The sequence below is a fragment of the Cavia porcellus genome, unplaced genomic scaffold (assembly GCF_034190915.1).
Source record: "Cavia porcellus strain 051 isolate PalLab524CR breed Dunkin Hartley unplaced genomic scaffold, mCavPor4.1 scaffold_5, whole genome shotgun sequence".
In the NCBI taxonomy this organism is placed as follows: Eukaryota; Metazoa; Chordata; class Mammalia; order Rodentia; family Caviidae; genus Cavia; species Cavia porcellus.
The window spans coordinates 67,460,551-67,482,509 of record NW_026947488.1 but is presented as its reverse complement, the minus strand read 5'-3'; the positions used below and the strand labels follow the sequence as shown (position 1 = coordinate 67,482,509).

Here is a 21,959-nt window from a genome sequence, read left to right as displayed (position 1 = left end):
CAGAGTTAGTAACTATCTTCCTTACACGTAAATTGGGAATTCCCTTGAATATTCATAACAAAGTATGCAGATCTCAAAGTTTTCTTATATTATACATGTGCCTTTAAAAAATCCTTTATTAGGGACCAGAGGTTTAGCTCAGCAGTGTAAGTGCCTGCTTGGCAAATGTGAATTTGTGAGTTTGATTCCCAGTACAAAAAAAAAATAAAAAATACTCTCTTTTTTCAGTAGTGGGGATTCAGCTCAGAGCCTCACACGTTAGGCAAGTGCCCTACCACTGAGCTACACTGCCAGTCCTAAACTCTTTATTCTTAAACTAGTAGAAGGAGCTTCCATCCCAATTTCTACACTATATAGTTTGAAAACAATTTTGTTTATTCAACGGTGATCTGTAGATAAATAAGAAAACTAATGCTAGTAAACGGCAATAGAAGTGATTATAGATAAATCAAAAGATTTGTGAAATCTTAATAAAAAGTATGGAGAACATTTTTAACCTTGTGGTTACTCTTCTTAAGCAAAACTCAAAACCCAGAAGTCATAAAGGGAAAGATGGACAGATTTGGCATAATACAATTGTGCTATAATAAAAATTAAAATGCCTCTATGGCAAGAACCATTTAGTCAAAAATAAGTGTTCTCAGATAAAAATCAGAGAGGAGTTAACAGCCATAATATATTACAATGCTATTTTTTTTTTTTTGTCTTTTTCCTTTTTATCGGTACTGGGGATTGAACTCACGACTGCCTGCTTGCAAGGCAGGCGCTTATGCCGCTGAGCTAAATCTCCAGCCCCTACAATGCTATTTTTAAAAGACACCACTGTATTAAAACTGATAAATTTCCATCAGGTAATTTTTATAGAAAAATTCAAAATGATCCATAGACCTGTGAGGAAATACTTGAACTTGCTGTTAAATAGAGTAATGAATACTCCATAAGAACTAATGTGTGTGTGTGTGTGTGTGTGTGTGTGTGTGTGGTCCTGAGGTGCAAACCCAGCCTCTTACACACTGAGCTACACACTCAGTCATTTTTAATTTTTTTAATTTTGAGACAGGGTCTTGTTAAGTTGCTAAATCACCCAGATGAGACTTGATATCCAGATCCTCCTGCCTCTGCTTTCCAGAGTGATGGAATTACAGGTGTGCAGCATCACACCTGTAATGGGGCCCATTTAATAATGGATTTTTTTTTTTTTTGTCTTTTTCGTTTTTATCGGTACCCGGGATCAAACTCACGACTGCCTGCTTGCAAGGCAGGTGCTTATGCCGCTGAGCTAAATCTACAGCCCCTAATAATGGATTTTTTGTAGTGTCCTCTGATGAACAGTACCAATGCATTAGTGGTTTGGTTGTATTGGGTCCTTTGTTTTATTAATTATCAGAATGTTGGCTGATAGTTATGTTGTCCATCATTTGAGGCTTTACTCAATGAAAACCAACAGGCCCTCTTTTAACTTTCATCTATGTTTGACAACATTTAATACATAACCCAGCTATCAAAGGAGGGGAGTTGCAAAATCACATTTGGTTTTGAAGAAGCTTCACTATCTGCTGTGTAAAATAACTCCAGATAATATCAGCACCAAATAGATGCTTGTTAAAAAAAAACTGAGTGTGTGTTGTTTCCACTGAAGTTCATTCAAATCTAGAAAGAAATTTGCAAAACTGTTTATCTCATTCTTTAAGATTTATATTCTTTATAGTATTCATTACAGTGTAAAATTCCAACTGACAGAATACCATAAATGAAAGAAAACAACTTCTTAGATTTGGATTTCCACAAGAAGTCGATCCGGACTCTGGCCATCTGGCAGCAAACCTAGTCCATCTTAGTCTGAACAGGGTTGTAGTGCCACCTCCTGCTTATTTTGGGCAGTAGTTTAATCATTAACGGGAACAGTTCCACACTCATAGCTCACTGGAATTCCTGTAACATTGCTTGGTGCCTGTTTGTAAATTTAATCCAGGATACCAAGCTGAGGAAATACCAAGGACACTGGGACACTCTTACAACACTTCCTTTGCCTCCTGCTTCAGCCTTCTCTACACTCTCCATCACTCCAAATGATAAAAGGAGGCTGAGAACACAGGAACCAATTAACGACTGAATTGTGTCCAGATTTACATTATGCACATTAAATTGTAGTATTAAGTATATACAGTTAACACACATAATAAGGTTCATGTTTTAAAAATATCAACAAAACTAGTGATGAGAAAAAGAATTGAGTGTGGTAATGCCCACCCCTAATCCTAGCTGTTTGGAGGCTGTGAGGGCTGCAGGTTCAAGGCCAAGCTGGGCAAGTTAACCAGACCTTGCCACAAAATGAAGAAAGATGGGGATGCAGATCAGCGCTGGAGTGTTTGCTTAGCAGAGGCAAGTTTCGGAGGGGAGGGTGTTGGGGGAGCCCAGTGTGGAGAATGGACTGGAGAGGAAACCAACTACCTGAAGGAAGACAGACAAGCTAGCTGTGGTTGCAGTAACACAGGCACAAGGCAATGAGTTTCTTCAAGCAGAAGGGTGAGAGTGCGGTGTGGAAGAAAGTGAACAGATTTGATATTTAGGGACCACAACTGAGTCTTTATCTTTTAGAGATGCAAACTGAAATATTTAAAGATAACTTGGTATGATTTCTGGGATTTTCCTTAAAGTGATCCATCTGTGAAGAGGAAATATCAGAGACGTGATTACAGACAAATCAAAAACTGGCCATATGCTGAAACTGCCAATTGGTGATAGATGCAAGGGACTCCTACAGTTTGTTTACTTTTGTATACATTTGAAAATTATTGAAGTAAAAGTTTAAAAAATAAAATGCCAGGAAATATTTGAGGGGAAAATTCAGTAGAACGGTAAGAATGTGACGTATAAACTTGGAGAAAGAGTAAAAGCAGTGACCTTGGGCATGATAAAAAGATGGAAAGTTAATTGAATCCTTGGGAGTGAATGAGGTTACCAAAGAATAAAAATGAGGCTGGGGTATAGACAATGGTAGTACTAGTGGTAGTACTAGTGGGTTCGGTGCCAACCACTGGGAGGAGGGGAGGACAGAGACTGAATGAAGTAAGCTAGAATCCACCACAGTCAAAGAAACGGCAATGGAAGTATGGCCAACAAGATAGTCCTGCAGGAAACAAAAATATCAAGCATTCAAGAAGACAGTGCTCTACCCTGTCAAATACTGTTGAGAAGCCAAGAAAGGAAATCCACATCATTTGGATTTATCTATGTGAAAGCCATTGGTGACTCTGGTGAGAAGCAATTAACTTAGGGACTGGGGAACAGAACAGAGCATATACTTAGCTTTAGGGCTACAGTGGAATATGAAACATATAACATCAGAATGTATGAAAAACTCTTTCAAAAAGTTTGGCAGGGGACAGAAATCCACGGGTACTTGGATGAGGATAAGCAGGAATGCTGGGTACTGTGACATTCGTTGCTCACTGATTGATACACTGCTAAAGATGATTATTTCTCTAAATAATCTGCTGCTTCTTTTTATTTTGTCCTACAACTTCCACAAAATTCAAATTTAGAGTATAAAATCTTCTAGTATCTCTCCATTATGTGCTGATGTGTAAATATCTCAAGACAGAATACTGTCACCTTCTCTAACACCAGCAAACTGAACCCCAGCCACTCCGTGACCCCTTTTCTTTTGCTCTACCAGGATTTATATCCAGTGAGTACTATGCCACATCCCTACCCCTTTTCATTTTTTAAAAAAATTTGAGACAGTTTCTTGTTAAATCTCCAATTCTGCAGTCTTGTCTCAAATTTGCAATCCTCCCTCACCCTTCCACAGAGCTGAGATTACAAGTGTGTGCCAATGTGCTTCACTCATTCCTCCTTCTGGATGTGTATTGCTCACACTGACACTCCTACTTAAAGTACATTCCTCTCCCCTAATGTTTGTCCCTTTGAATCCTGCTCTTCCTTTAGGTCCCAGATCAAATACAGTAACATTTTCTCCTTGAACCCCTTCCTGACCCACCTCCTCTTTCCACTGGAGTAGATACAATCCCCTCCTCTTTTTTTCTTCTAGTGCCCGCTGTTTATATCTCTCTGTGGCATTCATCAGATTTTGCTTGTATTTCAATTCTCTGGGTGGTTATGATATCCTTTCTATATCCACAAATTGTACGTTACTTGAAACTGACTTTATTTTCCTCATCTTTGTATCTGTCACAGAAGTTTCTAACAGTATCTTGCACAAGAGTGACTTCTGAATTAAATTAGATTTCCAGGGCTCTATTGTTCATGTTTGGGGGTTTAAACTGCTTTTTAGAATTACAATGATACTTGCTATTGCTTTCCACATAACATTGTTATTTTTATAATTTTTCTCATTATCATCTAAAAATAGTAGCTAAAACTTGCTACTTTGTAGTTACTTTATTTTTATATATATGCTTTACAATTTAAGTTATATTTAATACATTTTGAGATATCCTAATCATACTGATACAAATATGGTAGTCATATAACACCCACTCAGATATAACAAAAGTTAAATTTATCATGATTAATTCGAATCCTAAAATTAAACCTATAGAGCTATATTGAAACTTCATTTCATTCCTTTCTTTCCTTTCCAGAGGTATATCTGCACATGTAGTTGATACATATCCCTCCCAACCATATATATACAGACATATATATCATATGTATATATATTTGTTTATGTGTGCGGTTACATGCGTATGTATGGTGTGTGGTGCTGGGACTCAAATGTAGGACCTCATGCGTGGTAGGCAAATAGCCAAGTATTCTACCACTGAGCTATACCTCAACTTTCTCACTATTATCATTATTATGTGTTTTACTTAACTCACACAAATAATTATTTTGTGGTTTTAAGATTATCCCTAAGTGATACAATATTCTTATGAAGGCATTTGATATTTGCTTTTTTCACTCAATATTGTCAGAATTTATTCTTGTAGGCATATATAGTATACTTCATTCATCTAAACTAGGTAGGTACGACTCTACCATCCCATATTTAACCTTTGCTATAATCTTGCAAGGTAGATAGTACTAATTCTGTATTACAGATGAAAAAATTTAATTACAGAGAAATTAAGTACTTTAGTAAGGTTATAGTTTCTAGCAAATGGAAAGAGAACTCTTGCACGGCCTGAAACACCTAATCCCATGTTTTCTCCACTATAACATTCAATGATTTTATTCAGCAAATGGACATGCTGGACACTGTTTTAGGTCCTAAGTATCTAACAGTGAAGTAAACAGACAAGACCTTGCTCTCAAGAGCCTTATATTTGAAAAAGAGTAAATAAAAAGATATGCAACATATTGTTTTAAGCGCCTGAAGCAAATTAAAATAGGAGGAGGAAAAGAGTGCATATATGTTAATCCATATGCTCTCTGATGTCATTTCAGCAAACATCTCGGGAGAAAAAGGAACGGTGAGGAAGGGTGTTCAAGGCCAAAGCATGGGGGGCAGTAAATGAAGCAGGAATACACAGTATTTAGTTGTCACTCCATCATTTTAATTTTTTAGGTACTGTATAGTTAACTATCCTCATGTACCAGTGAACAAATGTAGACATCCTGCATGATTTTATCTGACTAAATGAACGATTTTGACATTGTTAGCAGTATTTAATGGCGCCTATCTTTCGAATAAAAATTTGGGAGAAGTAGAAAATATCTGAGGCCGCAATAATTTATTTACTTTAAAAATTAAATCGTAAATTGTAGATGACCACAATTGGTGACATTTCCATACGCGGCACTGCTGCAGATTTGATGAGATATAAATCAAATAAAATCCACTTTTTTTTTTTTTGAGACAGGGTCTCTCTACGCAGTTCAGGCTGGTCTTGAGCTCACTTTGTAGCCCAGGCTGGTCTCAAACTCTCAATCATCCTCCTGCCTCAGACTGTTGTGATTACAGGCGTGAGCCACCACACTTGACTCAAGTTCACTTTTAAATGTTAAAGACTGTTAGGGCTCTAACAAAACTTAGTCACTTTAAGTTGAAAACAATGCTGGAATGAGAAGAACTAGAAGCAGCCCACTTTTTGCCCTGCATCTCTCAGCCTAGATGAGGAATACTTAAAATACGTGGGTTTATAAACCTGGGCTGTAGTGGTGGCCTTTACTTGCTGAATTCTGTTTTCACATTTGTGAAGCGAAGGAGTCTGGACTGGCAGTCAGGCTTCTTTGCGAGCCAATCCGTGTGGCTGAGCCCAGCACCCCAGCCGGCGAGCCGCGGAGAGGTCAGCCGCCCAAACGCTGAACTACCCGCGCGCCGACTCGGGGCACGCCCCGCTCGTGCACCCCGCCCCCTGCAGTTTCGCGGCTTCCCCTGGGTCCTAAGCAGAAAAGAATAGCATCCTGAAGCGTAAGACCACTTCTTCCGTGAAGAGTTTTGGGCCCTGCGAGGCCCCGTCTGCTGTCGCATTCGCACCGGAGACATCTGTGGAGACGCCGGGAACTCGTGGCGGCGTGGATGCACACTGCTAAATAGTACCAGCATGGGCGAGCATGGTCTGGAATTGGCCTCCATGATTCCCGCTCTGCGGGAGCTGGGCAGGTAGGGCCCAAGTCCCGCGGTCTGTGTGTGTGTTTGGGGTGGGGGTCCCACGTCGTCCTCTTCGAGCGCAGCAGGCGTCCGCTCCCCGCCCCCTAGCCGCGATTTGGCTCCCTGTGCCTCAGCCCTTGCGGAAGTGCTCTCTCTCGGATCGGGGCGCTTCTCCGTCACAGTGGCGGCTAAATAAAATCAGGGGCACCGTCACAAGACCTACGGGAAGCCAGTCCGAGAAAAGGGAGCGTGCGGGAGTTCTCCCAAGCTGGAGGTTTCGCCTTCTGCAGCCGGAGTGGGGAACCCGTTCTGATCACTATTCTGCTCCGCTGTGTACGCTCATTGGCTTCTAAAAAACCTGATTCTCAGATAAGAGACAGGTTCTATTCTTTATAATAACTTGTGGAGTAATTGACTTACGTTGTATCCCTACAATGCCCGCGAAGGGAAAAATCACAGCTTCTCATTTTCAGCAAGGTTGTTTGCTAGAACAAGGCAGTTAATTTTCTCTCTTTGAAGAGAAATCATAGTCTGTTTTAGAGATGTGATTTTCTTCGTCTCAGTCCCTGGCTGATATTTTAATCCGAGAAATCCATCACCAGAGTCCACAAAATCTAAAATGCAAGGTGTTACCAAGAATTGAAGATAAGATTTCATTTGTAAATGCTTGTTTTCTGTAAACCCCAAGAGTAAAATATATAAGCCAGTTGTTTTACCAAAGAGCCAATTGTTTTACTACTGTTTGCCATCCCCTTTAACAAATGGACTTTCCTCAAATGGGACTCAAGTGTAGACTGGATTTTTTGGTTTTGTTTTTTATTTTCACTATAAGAAATAAATGGATATATACTAATATTAGAGTTGAGTTATTATAATTTTTTGGTTTTTGTACAGGGATTGAATTCAGGACCTCGCGTTTGCCAAGCAGTTGCTTATGCCGCTGAGCTAAACCCCTGGCCCTAGAGTTGAATTATTGATTGGAACAATTGCTTCTTTAACAGGAAACTTTCCACATAAGGTCAATAGTACTGACGTTAAGTTCATGAGATAGCTGCTTTTCTTTTTTCAGCGCAGTTGTGTGGTCATTTCCACTTGCTGATCATACAAAGGAATCTAGTCTTTCTCACATAAGAGAATAAACTGAGACACCATTCTTGACCTAACTGCATTACTCTTCTTTTGTGTGAATTTTTTTCACTTTGTGTGAGTGTGACAAGCGTATTTGTGTCAACGTTTTGTAAAGTACTACTTTTGTTTTCTTTTCCTTTTTTTTTTTTTTTTTTTTTGTACCGGGGATCGAACTCATGACTTGGCGTTTGCCTAGCAGGCACTTAAGCCACTGAGTTAAACCCCGGCCCAACTATTCTAAAAGAAGATAAAAACAAGGAATCATTTTAGGAAGTTGATGACAAATTTGAATCCTTTAGGATCACTGTGAAGTTTAGTGTGTTTTTCCCATCTTGATTTAATGTAGAATTAGTTGATTAATTATTCTTTTCTCTCTTCTTGAGACTTGTTAGTAAAACAAATGGTTTCTTGGATATATATATATATATATATATAGCCTTTATCAACAGAGCCTATGCTACATTTCATCTAGATTGTTGCAGCTATTCTGATAAAAATATAAAAGTTACATAATAGATAGTTACCTTTTTTTTTTTTTTTTGGTGCTCAAGATCGAACTCACAACCTTGTGCATGCTAGCCACTGAGCTAAATCCCTGGCCCACAAATAGTTTTTAATTGCCCTGACTTTGTCATTAAAAAAAAGCTTATTTATTTTCATGGCACGTCTATAATATAGATGGAGCAAGTGTTATTGTTTGTATATTAAGTAACAGAGTTAGCCAGACTTTGTGGCACAGGCCTATAACCCCAGCACTGTGGGAGACTGAGGCAGGAGGGTGGAGAGTTCAAGCTCTCCCTGGGCAATTTAATAGACTTAGCAACTAGGCATGTTTCTGTCTCAAAATAAAACATAAAAAGGGCTGCGGATGAAGCTTAGATGTGAAGGCCTTTGGTTCATGGCCAGGTTGGTGGGAAGTGTCAGCGAAATTGAAGAACCAAAGTTGCAGCTAGCAAGTATCAGACCTGGATTTCAGAGTCAGGCCTTTTGTTGAAAAAAAAATTTTTAAATGAGATGCCAGTGTTCTGATGGCTGGACTCCTTTTGCCTTAGTTGCCCAGGAATTTAATCCTATCCCACTTTTTTTGCCATTAGTAATCTTTACTCTGTGAAGTCTGTCTAGGTGATCTTTTCCTCTCTCCTGCCTTTGACTACCATTTGCAAATTGATAATACAAATATATTTTTCCAAACCATGTATCCTATACATTGTTACAGATTTACATGTGTACATCTAACAACTGTATACTGGTATTTTCATTAGGTGTCCTATATCTAATTAGAAATGAGTATACCCAGTGCATATTCTCCATGTGTCCTAACCTCACCAATTTAAAAAAAATAAATTTTAATTTGTTTGCTGCTAGGGATTGAAAATTGCCCTCATGCATGGTAAGCATGTGCTCTACCGCTGAACTATATCTCTGGACCCCTTCTTAAAATTTTTTTTTAAGTTCCTCTCATTGACTAAAGTACTGTGTTATTAGTAAACTGTATCATTCGCTTATTTCTCCAAACAAAGAATGTAGAACTCATTCTTCCTTTCTTAGTATTTGAGTGATGCCGTTGGTCCTCTTGCAATTTTATTTAGTTAAAAAGCTTTAAATATCTATATTACCTTTCTCAGACTACAATCACCATTGTCATCTGATGACTCCCAATTTATATCTGTAGTCCAAAAATATGTCTGAAAGAGCAGAACGTGGTGGCATACCTGTAATCTTGGCACTGGGGAGGCTAAGGCAGGAGGATCATTGTGAATTTGAGACCAGCCTGGTCTGTAAAGTGAGATCAAAGCCAGCCTGAACTGTATAGTGAGACTCTGTCTCAAAAGGGCAAAAAGACAAAAAAAAAAAAAATTATGTATCCGATAGATTATTATCTAGAATACATAAGGACTTCTATAACGTAAAACAATACAACTTGGTGAAAAACAGGACTTGAACAGATGTATCTCTAGAGAAGATCTTTAATAATCAGTTAACACATGGAAAGATGCTCAGTGTTACTAATCATCAGGAAGATACAAGGAAATACCATTCCACACCAATTAGTATAGCAATTATATTTTTTAAAGCTAGTAAGTGTTGGTAAGAATGTGAGGAAATTGGAAATCTTGTATACTACTAAAGAGATATGAAGTGGTATAAAAATAATGTGGGAATGCCACAAAAAACAAAACAAAACTTAAACATAGAAATACTTTATGTTCTAGCAATCCTACTTCTGGATATGTACCTGAAAAACTTGAAAGCAGGAACTTGAGCAGATATTTTTACATTCATGTTTATAGCAGCATTATTCATAATACCTAAAGTGAGAAAGCTCAAGTGCTGATCTACAGAAGAATGTATAAGCAAAATGTGGTATTCCTAAATATGATGGGACATCAGTTAGCCTTAAAAATGAAGGAAATTTTGATACTCTACAACACAGGTGAAGACATTATGCGTAGTGAAATCAGTCTGTCAGAAAAGAATAGATATTGTAACATTCTCTATGTGTGAGGTACCTAAATTTAATTAAATTCGTGGAGACAGAGTGCCATGGTGGTTGCTAAAGGATAGGAGGAGAGAGAAATAGTAAGTTACAGTTGATTGGATATAAAGTTGTGGTTTGGGAAGAGAAGTTCTAGAGAAGGATGGTGGTAATTGTTGCAATGAATATACTTAATATCATGGAATATGCATTTAAAAGTTACAAAAATAGTAAGCTTCATGTAATTTTTATTTTGCAAAAAGAAATCCAAATGATATTTTGAAGAACTAATTTGATCCTATTGATTATTCCTTTCTTCAAGTCCTAACTTTTTTGACCTCTACAGTCTAACTCATGGCCTGTCTTTCTGTTTCTCAGATCCCGTTTTCCTTTATTAGGTTTAATAATTTTTTAAATTTAGGTTTTCTACCTTTCTTTAATTTAGGTTTCTTTTGACTTTCTTGTTACTGACTTATAACTGCCTTCATATCACAGTCGTTAATCACTGTGTGATCTTAGATGGGTTATTTAATCTTTATGTCAGTCTCAAGTCCAGTTTAGATTTGATATTCCTAACTTGTTGCCTGTGAATTGAATAATGGGCCACATATTTAAACTTGTTTGCTAGATATTATATAATGATGATTTATATCTAGACTAGGATATTTTTTGAGGTTTAAACTAATTTCAACTCTTTGGAACATCTCGTAGTTTCCCGAGATCTTAAACTCATTATTGTTAAAATTGGTTTGGTTTTTCTTCCTGTACCTGTACTCCCTCCTCTGATATGGTAAATGGACTTAGATTCTACCCTGAAAACTGGACTAGGCTGACTTACCATATTTCCTCCACTAAACCTCTTTCATTTTCCTAATAGTAGCTTCTGATTTGTTGCCTGGCATATTATGGGTCTACAGTAAATGTTGGTTGACTACAAGTAGGACTGTCTTATTCTGTTTTAAGTGAATCACTATGTGATTCTTAACCTATAGCACAGATTGTCTACTAAGTTCTTATATTCTCTTCTGTGATGATTTTTGTTGTTTTTTGAGATAAGGTCTTGCTTTATAGTTCAGGCTGGCATTGAATTCATGACACTGCCCACTCTTGCCTCGAACTCACAGCAATCCTCCTGCCTTAGCCTCTATGGTACGAGGATTACAGGTGTGTACCACCACCATTCCTGGCCTTTTAGATTTCAAGTTGAAGTCATTCAAGATTCCACTGTGCAATACTTAATTGTATCTCTCCTCCTTGCTATTGTTTCTTAATTTTTTAAGACTAAACACTGTATATGGTATTTTTTTTTTGATACTGGGGATCGAATTTACCACCTCGTACTTGCCCAGCAGGTGCTTGTGCCACTGAGCTAAATCCCCAACTGTATATGTATTTTTTAAAAACATTTTTTTTACCTTTTATTATGCCAAATTTCAAACATAACAAAAGAAAAAATACTATATTGATTAATCCATCATGCAACAGTGATCAATTCATGGCCTTTTTCATATCAACACAAATTACTTTGAAGCAAATTTCAGACATCATTTCATCTATTAATATCAGTATTTATGAAGGATAAACTGACTAAACAGTCATCAACCCATGATTATACCTAAAGATAATAGTTTCTTAGTAACAAATATCTAGTGTGAGCTCAAGTTTTACTAATTGTTGGGGCTGGGGATTTAGCTCAGCGGCATAAGCGCCTGCCTTGCAAGCATGTGGTCGTGAGTTCAATCCCTAGTACCGATTAAAAAAAGAAAAATTAAATTAAAAAAAAGTTTTACTAATTGTCAAGTAATTTTTATGTGGAATCAGAATTTAGGATCATGCATTGTAGTTAGTTGATATGACTCTTAACTCTTACTCCCCTTAGAATTTATTTGTTGAATAAATTGTGAATTATAAGTTGTTACAAAAGCCTAGATGGGCTTTGTTTATGGAAATATAATGGAAACCATGTGTAATTCAAATTTTTCTAGTATTTCCATTGGCACAGCACCTAGCTAGCATGAGGTCCTGAGTTTGATTTCTGGTACCAAAAAAAGAAAAGTAGAAAGGAGATAGGCATGGTACATGCCTATAATCCTAGCATTTGGGAGGCTGAGGCAGGAGGATTTCTGTGAGTTTGAGGCCAGTCTGTACTACAAAGTGAGACCTTGTCTCAGAAAACCAAACAAGAAAAATAAAAGAAATAGGTAAATTATTCCTTGCGATATGTTTAATTCTTTATATACAAATATTTCAAATAATTATTGTAGTTAATATATAGTTATTAATAAAATAGTCAGGCCGGGGATTTAGCTTAGTGGCAAAGGCTCCTGCCTGGCAGGCGCGAGGTTGTTAGTTCAATCCCTAGTACCAAAAAAAGAAAAATAAATAAAATACTCGCTTTTTTCTTCTGTTAGAAATACAGTGTGTATTTTATACTTTTAACACATCTCAATTTTGGGGGAGGGTACTAGGAATTGAACTCAGTACCTTGGGCTTGCCAGGCAGGCACTGTGCCACTGAGTAGTATCACTGGCCCAACACATCGCAATTTAGACTAGCCTCATTTTAGATATTGAATCATGTGTCTAGCACCTACCAAACTGAGTAGGGCAGGTCTAGATTACACAGATAAGATTCTCATGGTGTCATTCAACACTTTTCTTTCTTTTTCCCCACCTAAGTTTGTGGTATGTGTTTATAGATTGTTCACTTTTTAAGCAGACGAATATGGTAAAACCATTTGATAAATTCAATTTAGAGAATTTTTTAAAGTGAAATTATGAGTCACCTTACAGATTAAAAGCTTTTTATTTGTATTTTTAGTGCCAGTCCAGAGGAATATAATACAGTCGTACAGAAGCCAAGACAAATTCTGTGTCAGTTCATTGACCGAATACTTACAGATGTAAACGTTGGTAAGCTTTCTTATGTAAACTTTATTCTTATATAGTTATTTCAACATATAAACTGTATGAATTAGATTGTATTTTTCTACGTATTGCTATTTTTCCCTAGGTAATTTTACTTATAAAGTTATTATTTATGATAATTGCTATTTTTAAGCATGCCATTTATTCTTGTAACATGTGATTTAGATAATTTTGTTTTTTAGTAGTAATCTAGATTTTTTTTTTACTGCTTGTTGTCAGCTCTCCAATATCAGATATTATATATAAAACATATTTGGCTGAGTCCAATCATGTGGACCTTATTTTAGCAACATTTTGTACCAGCCAGGGAAACAGTAAATGCCACAAAAAGCTGTTTAAATAAGAGTGACCACCTTTGTTGGGAAAAGAATTGTGTGTTGTTAAATCAACTCTGGCCTGTTTGTGGCAATCTAAAAGATAAATATTGCTAAGTTGACAAGAAAGTATCTTATCTGTTGAAATTACATAGGAAGGTTAATGTGGAATAGCATTTAGCTCAGGATTTAATTTTCATTCATATTGGCACAGATTTTATGATTTATAATAACCGTTTAGCCTTTCTTATTTGAATCAATGAAGTTAAGGATTGCTGAAAAATAATGAAGGACTAGAAATACTTGTAAAATACCTGTATTTTTATGGTACTCTTGTTTAGACCACTTGTCTTTCCCCTCTGCTTGACCAATTCCTCATCTAAGAATTCCCAGACACCTGTTTCCTCATTTTCTGGATTAATGCAGCTACTATATTGTACTATTATTATTATTAGTTTGACTACCAGATTATGAGATTTTTTTTAAAAACCCTCAGATTTTAGCACGCTGCCAGGTTTATAGCACACATTTGCTAAACTACATGTGGGATAGGTGAGTGCATATGATTGTTTAACATTTAAAATTAGATTTTTATTTTTTTTTTTGTCTTTTTTGTTTTTATCGCTACCAGGGATCGAACTCACGACTGCCTGCTTGCAAGGCAGGCACTTATGCTGCTGAGCTAAATCACCAGCCCCTGGTGAATATAATTCTGATTACCAAAACCTTATTTTTTTAAAGGTCTGCTGCTTAATTTGTCATGACTCTTTAAAAATTTTTTTATTATTTTAGTTGCTCTAGAACTTGTAAAAAAAACTGACTCTCAGCCAACCTCTGTGATGTTGCTTGATTTCATCCAGCATATCATGAAATCTTCCCCACTTATGTTTGTAAATGGGAATGGGAGCCAGGGGCAAAATGAGGCCAAACATAGCTGTATTGGTAAGTGCTGGTATTATTCCTGCATTCATCTGTGATCTGTTTTATGGAATTTATCTATTTCTGCTCTTCTGAGATATCACATACATGACCGTACTTTTTTCGTAGTATCTATCTTTCATTTTGCTCTTCAAATTGTTTATTCTTTGGATTTTTCATACAAAAGAAACCATGCCATATTTAAGTTTCTATGTCTGATTTATTTTCCTTAACATTATAATCTTAAGGTACATCCATTTGCCTATTAAATAACCCAAATGTTTCCTCTTTGTGGCAAAATAGTACTCCATTGTATGCAAATACTGTATTTTCTTTATCCATTCATCTCCTGATGTATAGGCTACTTCCAAAATTTAAACTACTCTGAGTTGTGCTGCTGTAAACCTGGGTTTGTATGTGTTGCTGTAATATGATGTCTTTAAATCTTTTGAGAATATACCTAATGGAGAATAGCTGCATCAAATGGAATTTCTATGTCTAGTTTTTGAAGAATCGCCATACTGATATCCACAATGGTTATACTAGTTTACATCTCCATCAGTAGTATAGAAAGGTTCTTTCTTCCACACAACATTGCCAGCATTTGTTCTTACTCAATTTCTTGATTTCTTTTCTTTCTGGAGTAAGATGGAATCTTATAGGGTTATTTTAATTTGCATTGCTCTGATGACCAGGGATACTGAACGTGTTTTTATGTATTTGTCAGCCATTTGTACTTCTAGTGTGTATTCATTTCAGTTGACCATTTTTTTTGTTTGGTCTTTTAATGATGAAGGTCTATTTTTTTTTTTCTTTGAGACAAGATTTTGTGATGTAGTTCAGCTAGTCTTGAACAATTTACTATGTAGCCCAGGATGGTTCCAAACTTGTAGTGATTTTTCTGCCTCAGCCTTACTGCTGGGATTACAAGCATGTGTTTCCTCACCTGCTAAGTTCTTTATATGTTCTAGATATTAATTCTGTTTTATTTTAAAAAAATTTAATGGTTTTTTTGAGACAGTCCTAATCTGCAGAAGTCTTCCTGCCTCAGCATTCCAAGGGCTAGGATTACAGGAATGTATCACCATCCTGGTTCTGTTTTAATATTTAGATCTTTGACCCATTTTGATTTTATTTTGTACATAGTGAGTGATATGGTTCTAGAGTCAATGTTCTGCATGTGGAAAGCCTGCTTTCCCAGCACCATTTGTTAAAGATGACTACGATTTATTCTTATGCAACTGGAATAGTCACCACTCATTTTTTTTTCCCCGTGTTAGGGACTAATCTATGGCTATGTGTGTGCTAGACAAAAGCCACTACCCTTGAAATGCACCCTCAGCTCACCTCTCAATACATAGGGATTGTACTAGCTTCCATTTGTTTAACATTTCTTTCTTTTTTTTTTTTTGGTCTTTTTTGTTTTTATCGGTACCAGGGATCGAACTCATGACTGCCTGCTTGCAAGGCAGGCGCTTATGCCGCTGAGCTAAATCCCCAGCCCCTGTTTAACATTTCTTACACTTTGGGAATCTCTCTGAGTTTTTCACATACATTATCTTATGTGATCCTTGTCACAACCTGTAATGTAGATTATTCTACTTTCTTAGATGCAGAGAAATACACAGGTCAAGCACTTAGTAAATATAGGCTTGGAGCTTGTCTTTCTGACTCAGTGTTGATATTCTAAATTACTGTAATATTTCCATTGTATAAGGAATGTAGACTGTTTTGTTAATGAAGATTATATATAGAAAATCATCAAGTATTTAACAAATAAACTTTTGACATATTTGGCTATTTAATATCTTTTTTGTTTGTTTCAAAGAATTCAGTAATTGGATCATAACAAGACTTTTGCGGATTGCAGCAACTCCATCCTGTTACATGTTGCATAGGAAAATCTCTGAAGTTATCTGCTCATTATTATTTCTTTTTAAAAGCAAGAGTCCTGCTATTTTTGGAGTATTCACAAAGGAATTATTATGTCTTTTTGAAGACTTGATTTACCTCCACAGAAGAAATGCAATGGGAGATATTATGGAATGGCCAGTGGTTGTGAACAAATTTTTAAGCCACTTAGATAAACACTTAGGATGTCTACAGCCAGCTCCTTTGCAGTTCATGAACATGCAAAGTTTAGAATTTGTTGAAGTCACCTTATTAATGGTTCTTATTCGCATTATTACAACTGTGTTTTTTAGAAGGCAAGAACTCATACTTTGGAGGATAGGTTGTGGTTTCCTAGAGTATGGTAATACAAAAATTAAATCATTAGCAATTAGCCTTTTAACTGAACTCTTTGAACTTGGAGGACTACCAGCACAACCAGCCAGCGTTTTCTTCAACTCTTTTGTAGAATTGTTAAAGCACCTAGTAGAAATGGACACTGACCAGTTGAAATTATATGAAGAGCCACTATCAAAGCTAATAAAGACAATATTCCCCTTTGAAGCAGAAGTTTATAAAAATATTGAACCTGTCTATTTAAATATGCTGCTGGAAAAACTGTGTGTCATGTTTGAAGATGGTGTGCTTCTGCAGCTCAAGTCTGATTTGCTAAAAGCAGCGTTGTGTCATTTACTGCAATATTTCCTTAAATTTGTGCCAGCTGAGTATGAATCTGCCTTACAAGTCAGGAAAGTCTATGTGAGAAATATTTGTAGAGCTATTGTGGATGTTCTTGGAGTTCAGGTAAATACAGAGGTAAGAAATGTTTAAGATTATTTGTTAAGTATATATTTTGTTCTCTTAAGTTTATGCATATATGTTAAGATGTAATAATGGGAAAACAGAATATCTTTAATAATGTATTTTGGGAGCATAATGATTTTCACAGTCCAGCCACAGTCTAATGGCTCCTATTAAGGATTTTTACTTTGATTTCAAAGTATTTGTTTATTTAAGTGTTAATGAACTGTCAGTGGAGTACAGTATGTTAAAATAGAATTTGTGAAGTACAAGTGTGTTTGTTACATTCTTAATTGAAAGGGACTAATTATCAACTTTGGTCCCTCACATGGATTTTATCTTTAATGGGTTATAATCAATCAATTATTTTTAGGGATCCCAAGAATAATTTAGTCATGCCAAATTATGCCCCTTTTCCTGTTTGAATCGTGGGAGACAGGCCATATAATAAATGTACAGATGTATATTTATTTGATTAACATTTTAATTTAGTGACTCTGAATCTTGCTGGATTTATATTATGCGAAAAATTAGTAATTCCTTTATAGATTTTTTTTCTTTGTAACATGTTAATAAAAAAATGGAATAAAGAGAGAGCTGGAACCATCCTCGGTGTATGGAATATGAAATAATGTAGATTAACTTGGGTGTTTGGTTTGCCTTATGAAGCCTCGAAAATGTTTACTAGAAAATGTTCCACTTAGTGAATTCTTCCTGCCTATAAATAATATAGACATATTTTCTAAAAGTTAGTTTCTGAAATTATTTTTGTTTTCTTAGTACTTGTTGGACCCACTTTACACAGCGTTGAAAATGGAAAGTATGGAAATCATTGAAGAACTTTACTGCCACATTCCACAGGAAAACCTTAGCAGTAATAGTGATGAAGTATCCCCCAAAAGACGTAGACTCAGCTCCTCTCTAAACTCTTCCAGAAGAGCATCAAAACAGTCTGAAGAGTATGATCTCATTGTTTTTACTTGCTTGTTTAATAAAATTTTACTCACTTTTAAAAATCAACTTTGGCAGCTGGGTGTTGGCTTGTGCCTGTAATCCCAGCTCTTGGGAGGCTGAGGCAGGAGGATCATTTTGAGTTCAAGATCAGCCTGGGCTACAAAGTGAGCTCAAGGCCAGCCTGAAATGTATAGAAAGACGCTGTTTCAAAAAGACAAAAAAAAAAAGAAAAAAAAAAACCATCAACTTTAAGTGTATACACACAAAATGTAATACAGTCAAAGGAATGCTTGAAATATTTTACTAGTTCTTATGGTTTATTCTAGTATGAACTGTTTCATGGCTGAATATAGTTACTTTGAATTTTTTTACATGCCTGTTTAATGTAGCTTTTTAATATTGACAAATATCTAAGACATTGATCCATCAGTTTTTTAGTTGCTAATAAGTAAATTGTTGGTCTTTGTTTGTTTGTTTTTTAATGGGAATTGAATTTAGGACCTTGCACTTACCATGTTGGATTTTTATTAATGTAGTCAAAGAATCACCATATTCCAGCCAGCCTAAACATAATTTTAATTGTTTAAATCTATCCTGTTGTAGATAGAAGTTGATATCGTATACCATTTTTCTCTTTTAAATATGTTTCTGTTTTTGTTTTTTGTTTGTTTTTGTTTTTTGGTGTTGGAGATTTGGTGTTGGTGTTGCACATGTTAAGCACACACTCTAACTTGTACCGTTAGCTCCATGCTTCATGTTTGAACTGAGCCTGAATATTAATATCTTTGTGCTGTGGTTGTAATTTATTATAGAATTATAAACGTGGATATGAGCAAAAAGAACATAATATGGAGTGCCCTGAGACAGAAAGCTGAATCCCTTCAGCTTTCCCTTGAATCTAGCAGTTTAAAGAAACCTGTAATTGAGACTCTAGAAGGAATTGCTGTTATCTTACAACTGACTGCTTTGTGTACAGTTCACTGTTCTCATCAAAGGCTGAACTGGTAAAATAACTTAAATTCTCTGGGTGGGTTTCCTGTAATGAGTTTGGGATTTCTGTTTAGGGGATGACCTCATTATTCAATTGATTATTGTAACCATAGAACAAACACTTTTAAATTTTCTGCTCACTGCCTACTAAATGCTGGACACTGCTAGGCAGTGTTCACATCCTATTTAATGTTTACATCAATGCTAGAGGTAAATGTGATTGTGCCCATTTTACAGATTAAATATTAAGGCTTTCATGGTTTTTTCATCTAAAGCTAAACTAAATTTCCTAAAGTACAAAAGTGGAAGGTATCATAAAATATGTATAACTGAAAAGTCAGTGTTCTTTTGACTCTGCCATTTCTCCTTTTGATAATAAAAACAGGAGTTTAGAACTCATTACATTTCCAATTTAGTATCTTTTTAAAATTTTATTTATTTATATTTTTAGTACCAGGAATTGAACTCACGACCTTGTGCTTGCCAGGCAGGCACTGTGCCACTGAGTTTATATCTGGCCCCTCCAGTTTACTATTCTTAATACAAATTTTTTATTAGAAGTGCCAAAATGAGATTTCTCTCTGAAGATTTAGTTTTGTTTTTAGTGCCATGTTTTAGCATTCTTTGTTAATTTTGTAACTGTCTGTATTTCCTGACTTACTATTAACTAGCCAATATAGAATTGTAAAAGAGATTTTAAAGGCAAGTATATTAATTTGTTCCATCAAATTTGAAATTTGAGATAATCTGAAAGAATAGATTAGACTGAAGATGCATAATGAAGGATATACAAATCAGTTAATAATTACATACACATATCCTGGGCATGGTGGCTCGTGGCTGTAATCTCAGCACTCGAGAAGCTGAGGCAATAGGATCCATGTGAGTTTGAGACCAGTCTGGACTACAAAGTGAGCTCAAGGCGAGACCATAACTGCATAGCGAGACTCTGTCTCAAAAACTCATATATCTTCTGTCATTTTTAGGCTTGGTGAAGCCACATTTATGGATTCTGGATTAATTTAAATTCCCAGATCATTAAGTAATTTAAGCCAGCATAAAGAAATTAAACTTAAAGTAATAATGCCTTTAATTGATTTGCATATTTATGTAAATTGGTTTAAGGTTACGTAAAGGTTATGTAAATTGTGATTTAAATGGTGCTGGGAATCAAACCCAGGACCTTACACAGTCAAGGCAAAAACTCTATTAAGTGCTCAATCACAGAACCATATCCCTGGTCCTGTAGGTTAGTTTTGTAATCACAGTTTTCCTTGTGTTTTGCTACAAGATTATGTTTGACTAATAAAACTCATCTTGATTCTAATGTCTTTTTTTTAAAAATGTACTTTTTTCAGCCATAATTTCAAGGATTGTCAACACACATCTAAGAAGAAACCTTCAATAGCGATAACTTGGATGTCTTTGAATTTTTATACAAAAGTACTTACCACCTGTAGGAATTTGTTAGAATCTGTTCAGAAACCTGAGCTAGAGGCAGTCATTGATAATGTGGTGAAGATTTATGATGCTTTGATTTATATGCAAGGTAAGTACAAATAACCAGAACAGAATAAACTTAAGTCATTGCAGAAATACTTTTCTTTTTGCCTAAAGCCTAAATGCATGATCCTTTAGGATTCCCAGCAGTATTTTTTTTTTTTTTAATTTAAGGAGAAAAGAAAAAAAAAAAACAGTGAAGGGGTACAAGTTATACAGATTTACAGAAGAAAAAAATGCGCAGTAGGAAATCACTAGTTAATGGATTACATATTGCCATCTTAGAAATAATTGTTCAAGTCACAAAATTAAAGCTCGTAGAGTGAACATTCTAACAATGATACTGCAAACAGTTCTGTTCAATGATCCAATAAAACTCTGTGATATCATTTTCTATCTTATACACTTAAATATACATGCAGTTATATAGTTTAGAGCACTTTCTTTTCCTCTCTTTTGTACAATGACTATTACACATTTTGGGTTTCATTGCTCCCACGGTTCTTATTGCTTTTTTGGAAGAGAGTAAACCCAAATGTGACATAACAGAACAGAATCGGTCAAGTCAAAAGGGTGGACATAATAGATAATATAAAAACATAATACAAGGTGATCAACAATGGTTACCATAATGCCTCCCGCTATCTCTAATAGAATTGCCTAAATCATTAGTTGTAATACAATTGAACAAAACAGTAAAGAACAAAACCGACAAAACCAAAACATTGGAGACATTGTAGGTCTTCAAAAGTAGATAAAAGTCAACGAGAATGGGTGTTACAATGAATCTCATTATCTTCTCAGCTGATGCCTAAACTTTCGAACCTGATACTATCCAGTAAAACAGAATAGAGGAACCTCAGTCAAAAACAAGATGGTGAGAGTAATACAGGGCTTCAAATCGAGATAATAGAAAGTCAAAGTGGGTTACTATATTATATCCTGCTATTTTTTTTCCCTTTAATTAAACGGATAAAAATGAAAAAGTAAATAATGGAGTGGAGATTGAGAAAAAAAGAGGGCATAACAGCGAAACAGGGCAACCATTTAAGCAGAATAGTGTTTCACCACCAGATAATTCCGACCCAAAAGTAGTTACCATATTGACTCTTTCCTTGAAGTCCTTGAGTACAACTTTGTATACTGTAGCATTAAGTATATCAAAACAATGTAAAACCATTTAAGAGAATGACAGCATTATAGAGGATTTAGAATTGACTAACAGAAAATGAACAATGGTTTCTGTATAATCTCCTTGTCTTTAAAAGGTTTTTGCTTATACTATCGTACATAATAAAATCCAATAAGATACAACCTGTTTAGACCATTGGAGACAGAAGAACAAAAGCTAGATGAGACTTCAAAACAAGATGGTACTAAATCAGTATTACCTATTAAGATGTCATTTTCTCCAAAATACCCAGCAGTATTTTTTTACCAGATAATTCAGCTTAATTTGTTTGTGCAATATTTTGATTCATTATTCTTACATTGTAATTATT

General features: G+C 35.7%; 1 protein-coding gene across 5 annotated transcripts in view; it reads left to right on the top strand.

The window, feature by feature from the left end:
- Positions 1-6,350: 6,350 nt before the first annotated feature.
- Positions 6,351-21,959, top strand: part of Atr (ATR serine/threonine kinase) — a 98,366-nt gene continuing 82,757 nt past the window's right edge. The window contains exons 1-7 of one of the 5 annotated variants that reach the window (XM_063249114.1): positions 6,351-6,571; positions 12,984-13,075; positions 14,197-14,346; positions 16,151-17,028; positions 17,794-17,972; positions 18,780-18,971; positions 20,316-20,506. In XM_063249114.1, the coding sequence (XP_063105184.1) occupies positions 6,513-6,571; positions 12,984-13,075; positions 14,197-14,346; positions 16,151-17,028; positions 17,794-17,972; positions 18,780-18,971; positions 20,316-20,506 (1,741 nt within the window). In that variant the 5' untranslated portion in view covers positions 6,351-6,512. Of the gene's footprint in view, positions 6,572-12,983; positions 13,076-14,035; positions 14,105-14,196; positions 14,347-16,150; positions 17,029-17,793; positions 17,973-18,779; positions 18,972-20,315; positions 20,507-21,959 lie in introns of those variants that run through there. The other 4 variants (XM_063249115.1, XM_063249119.1, XM_063249117.1 and 1 more) reach the window with 4 other exon arrangements.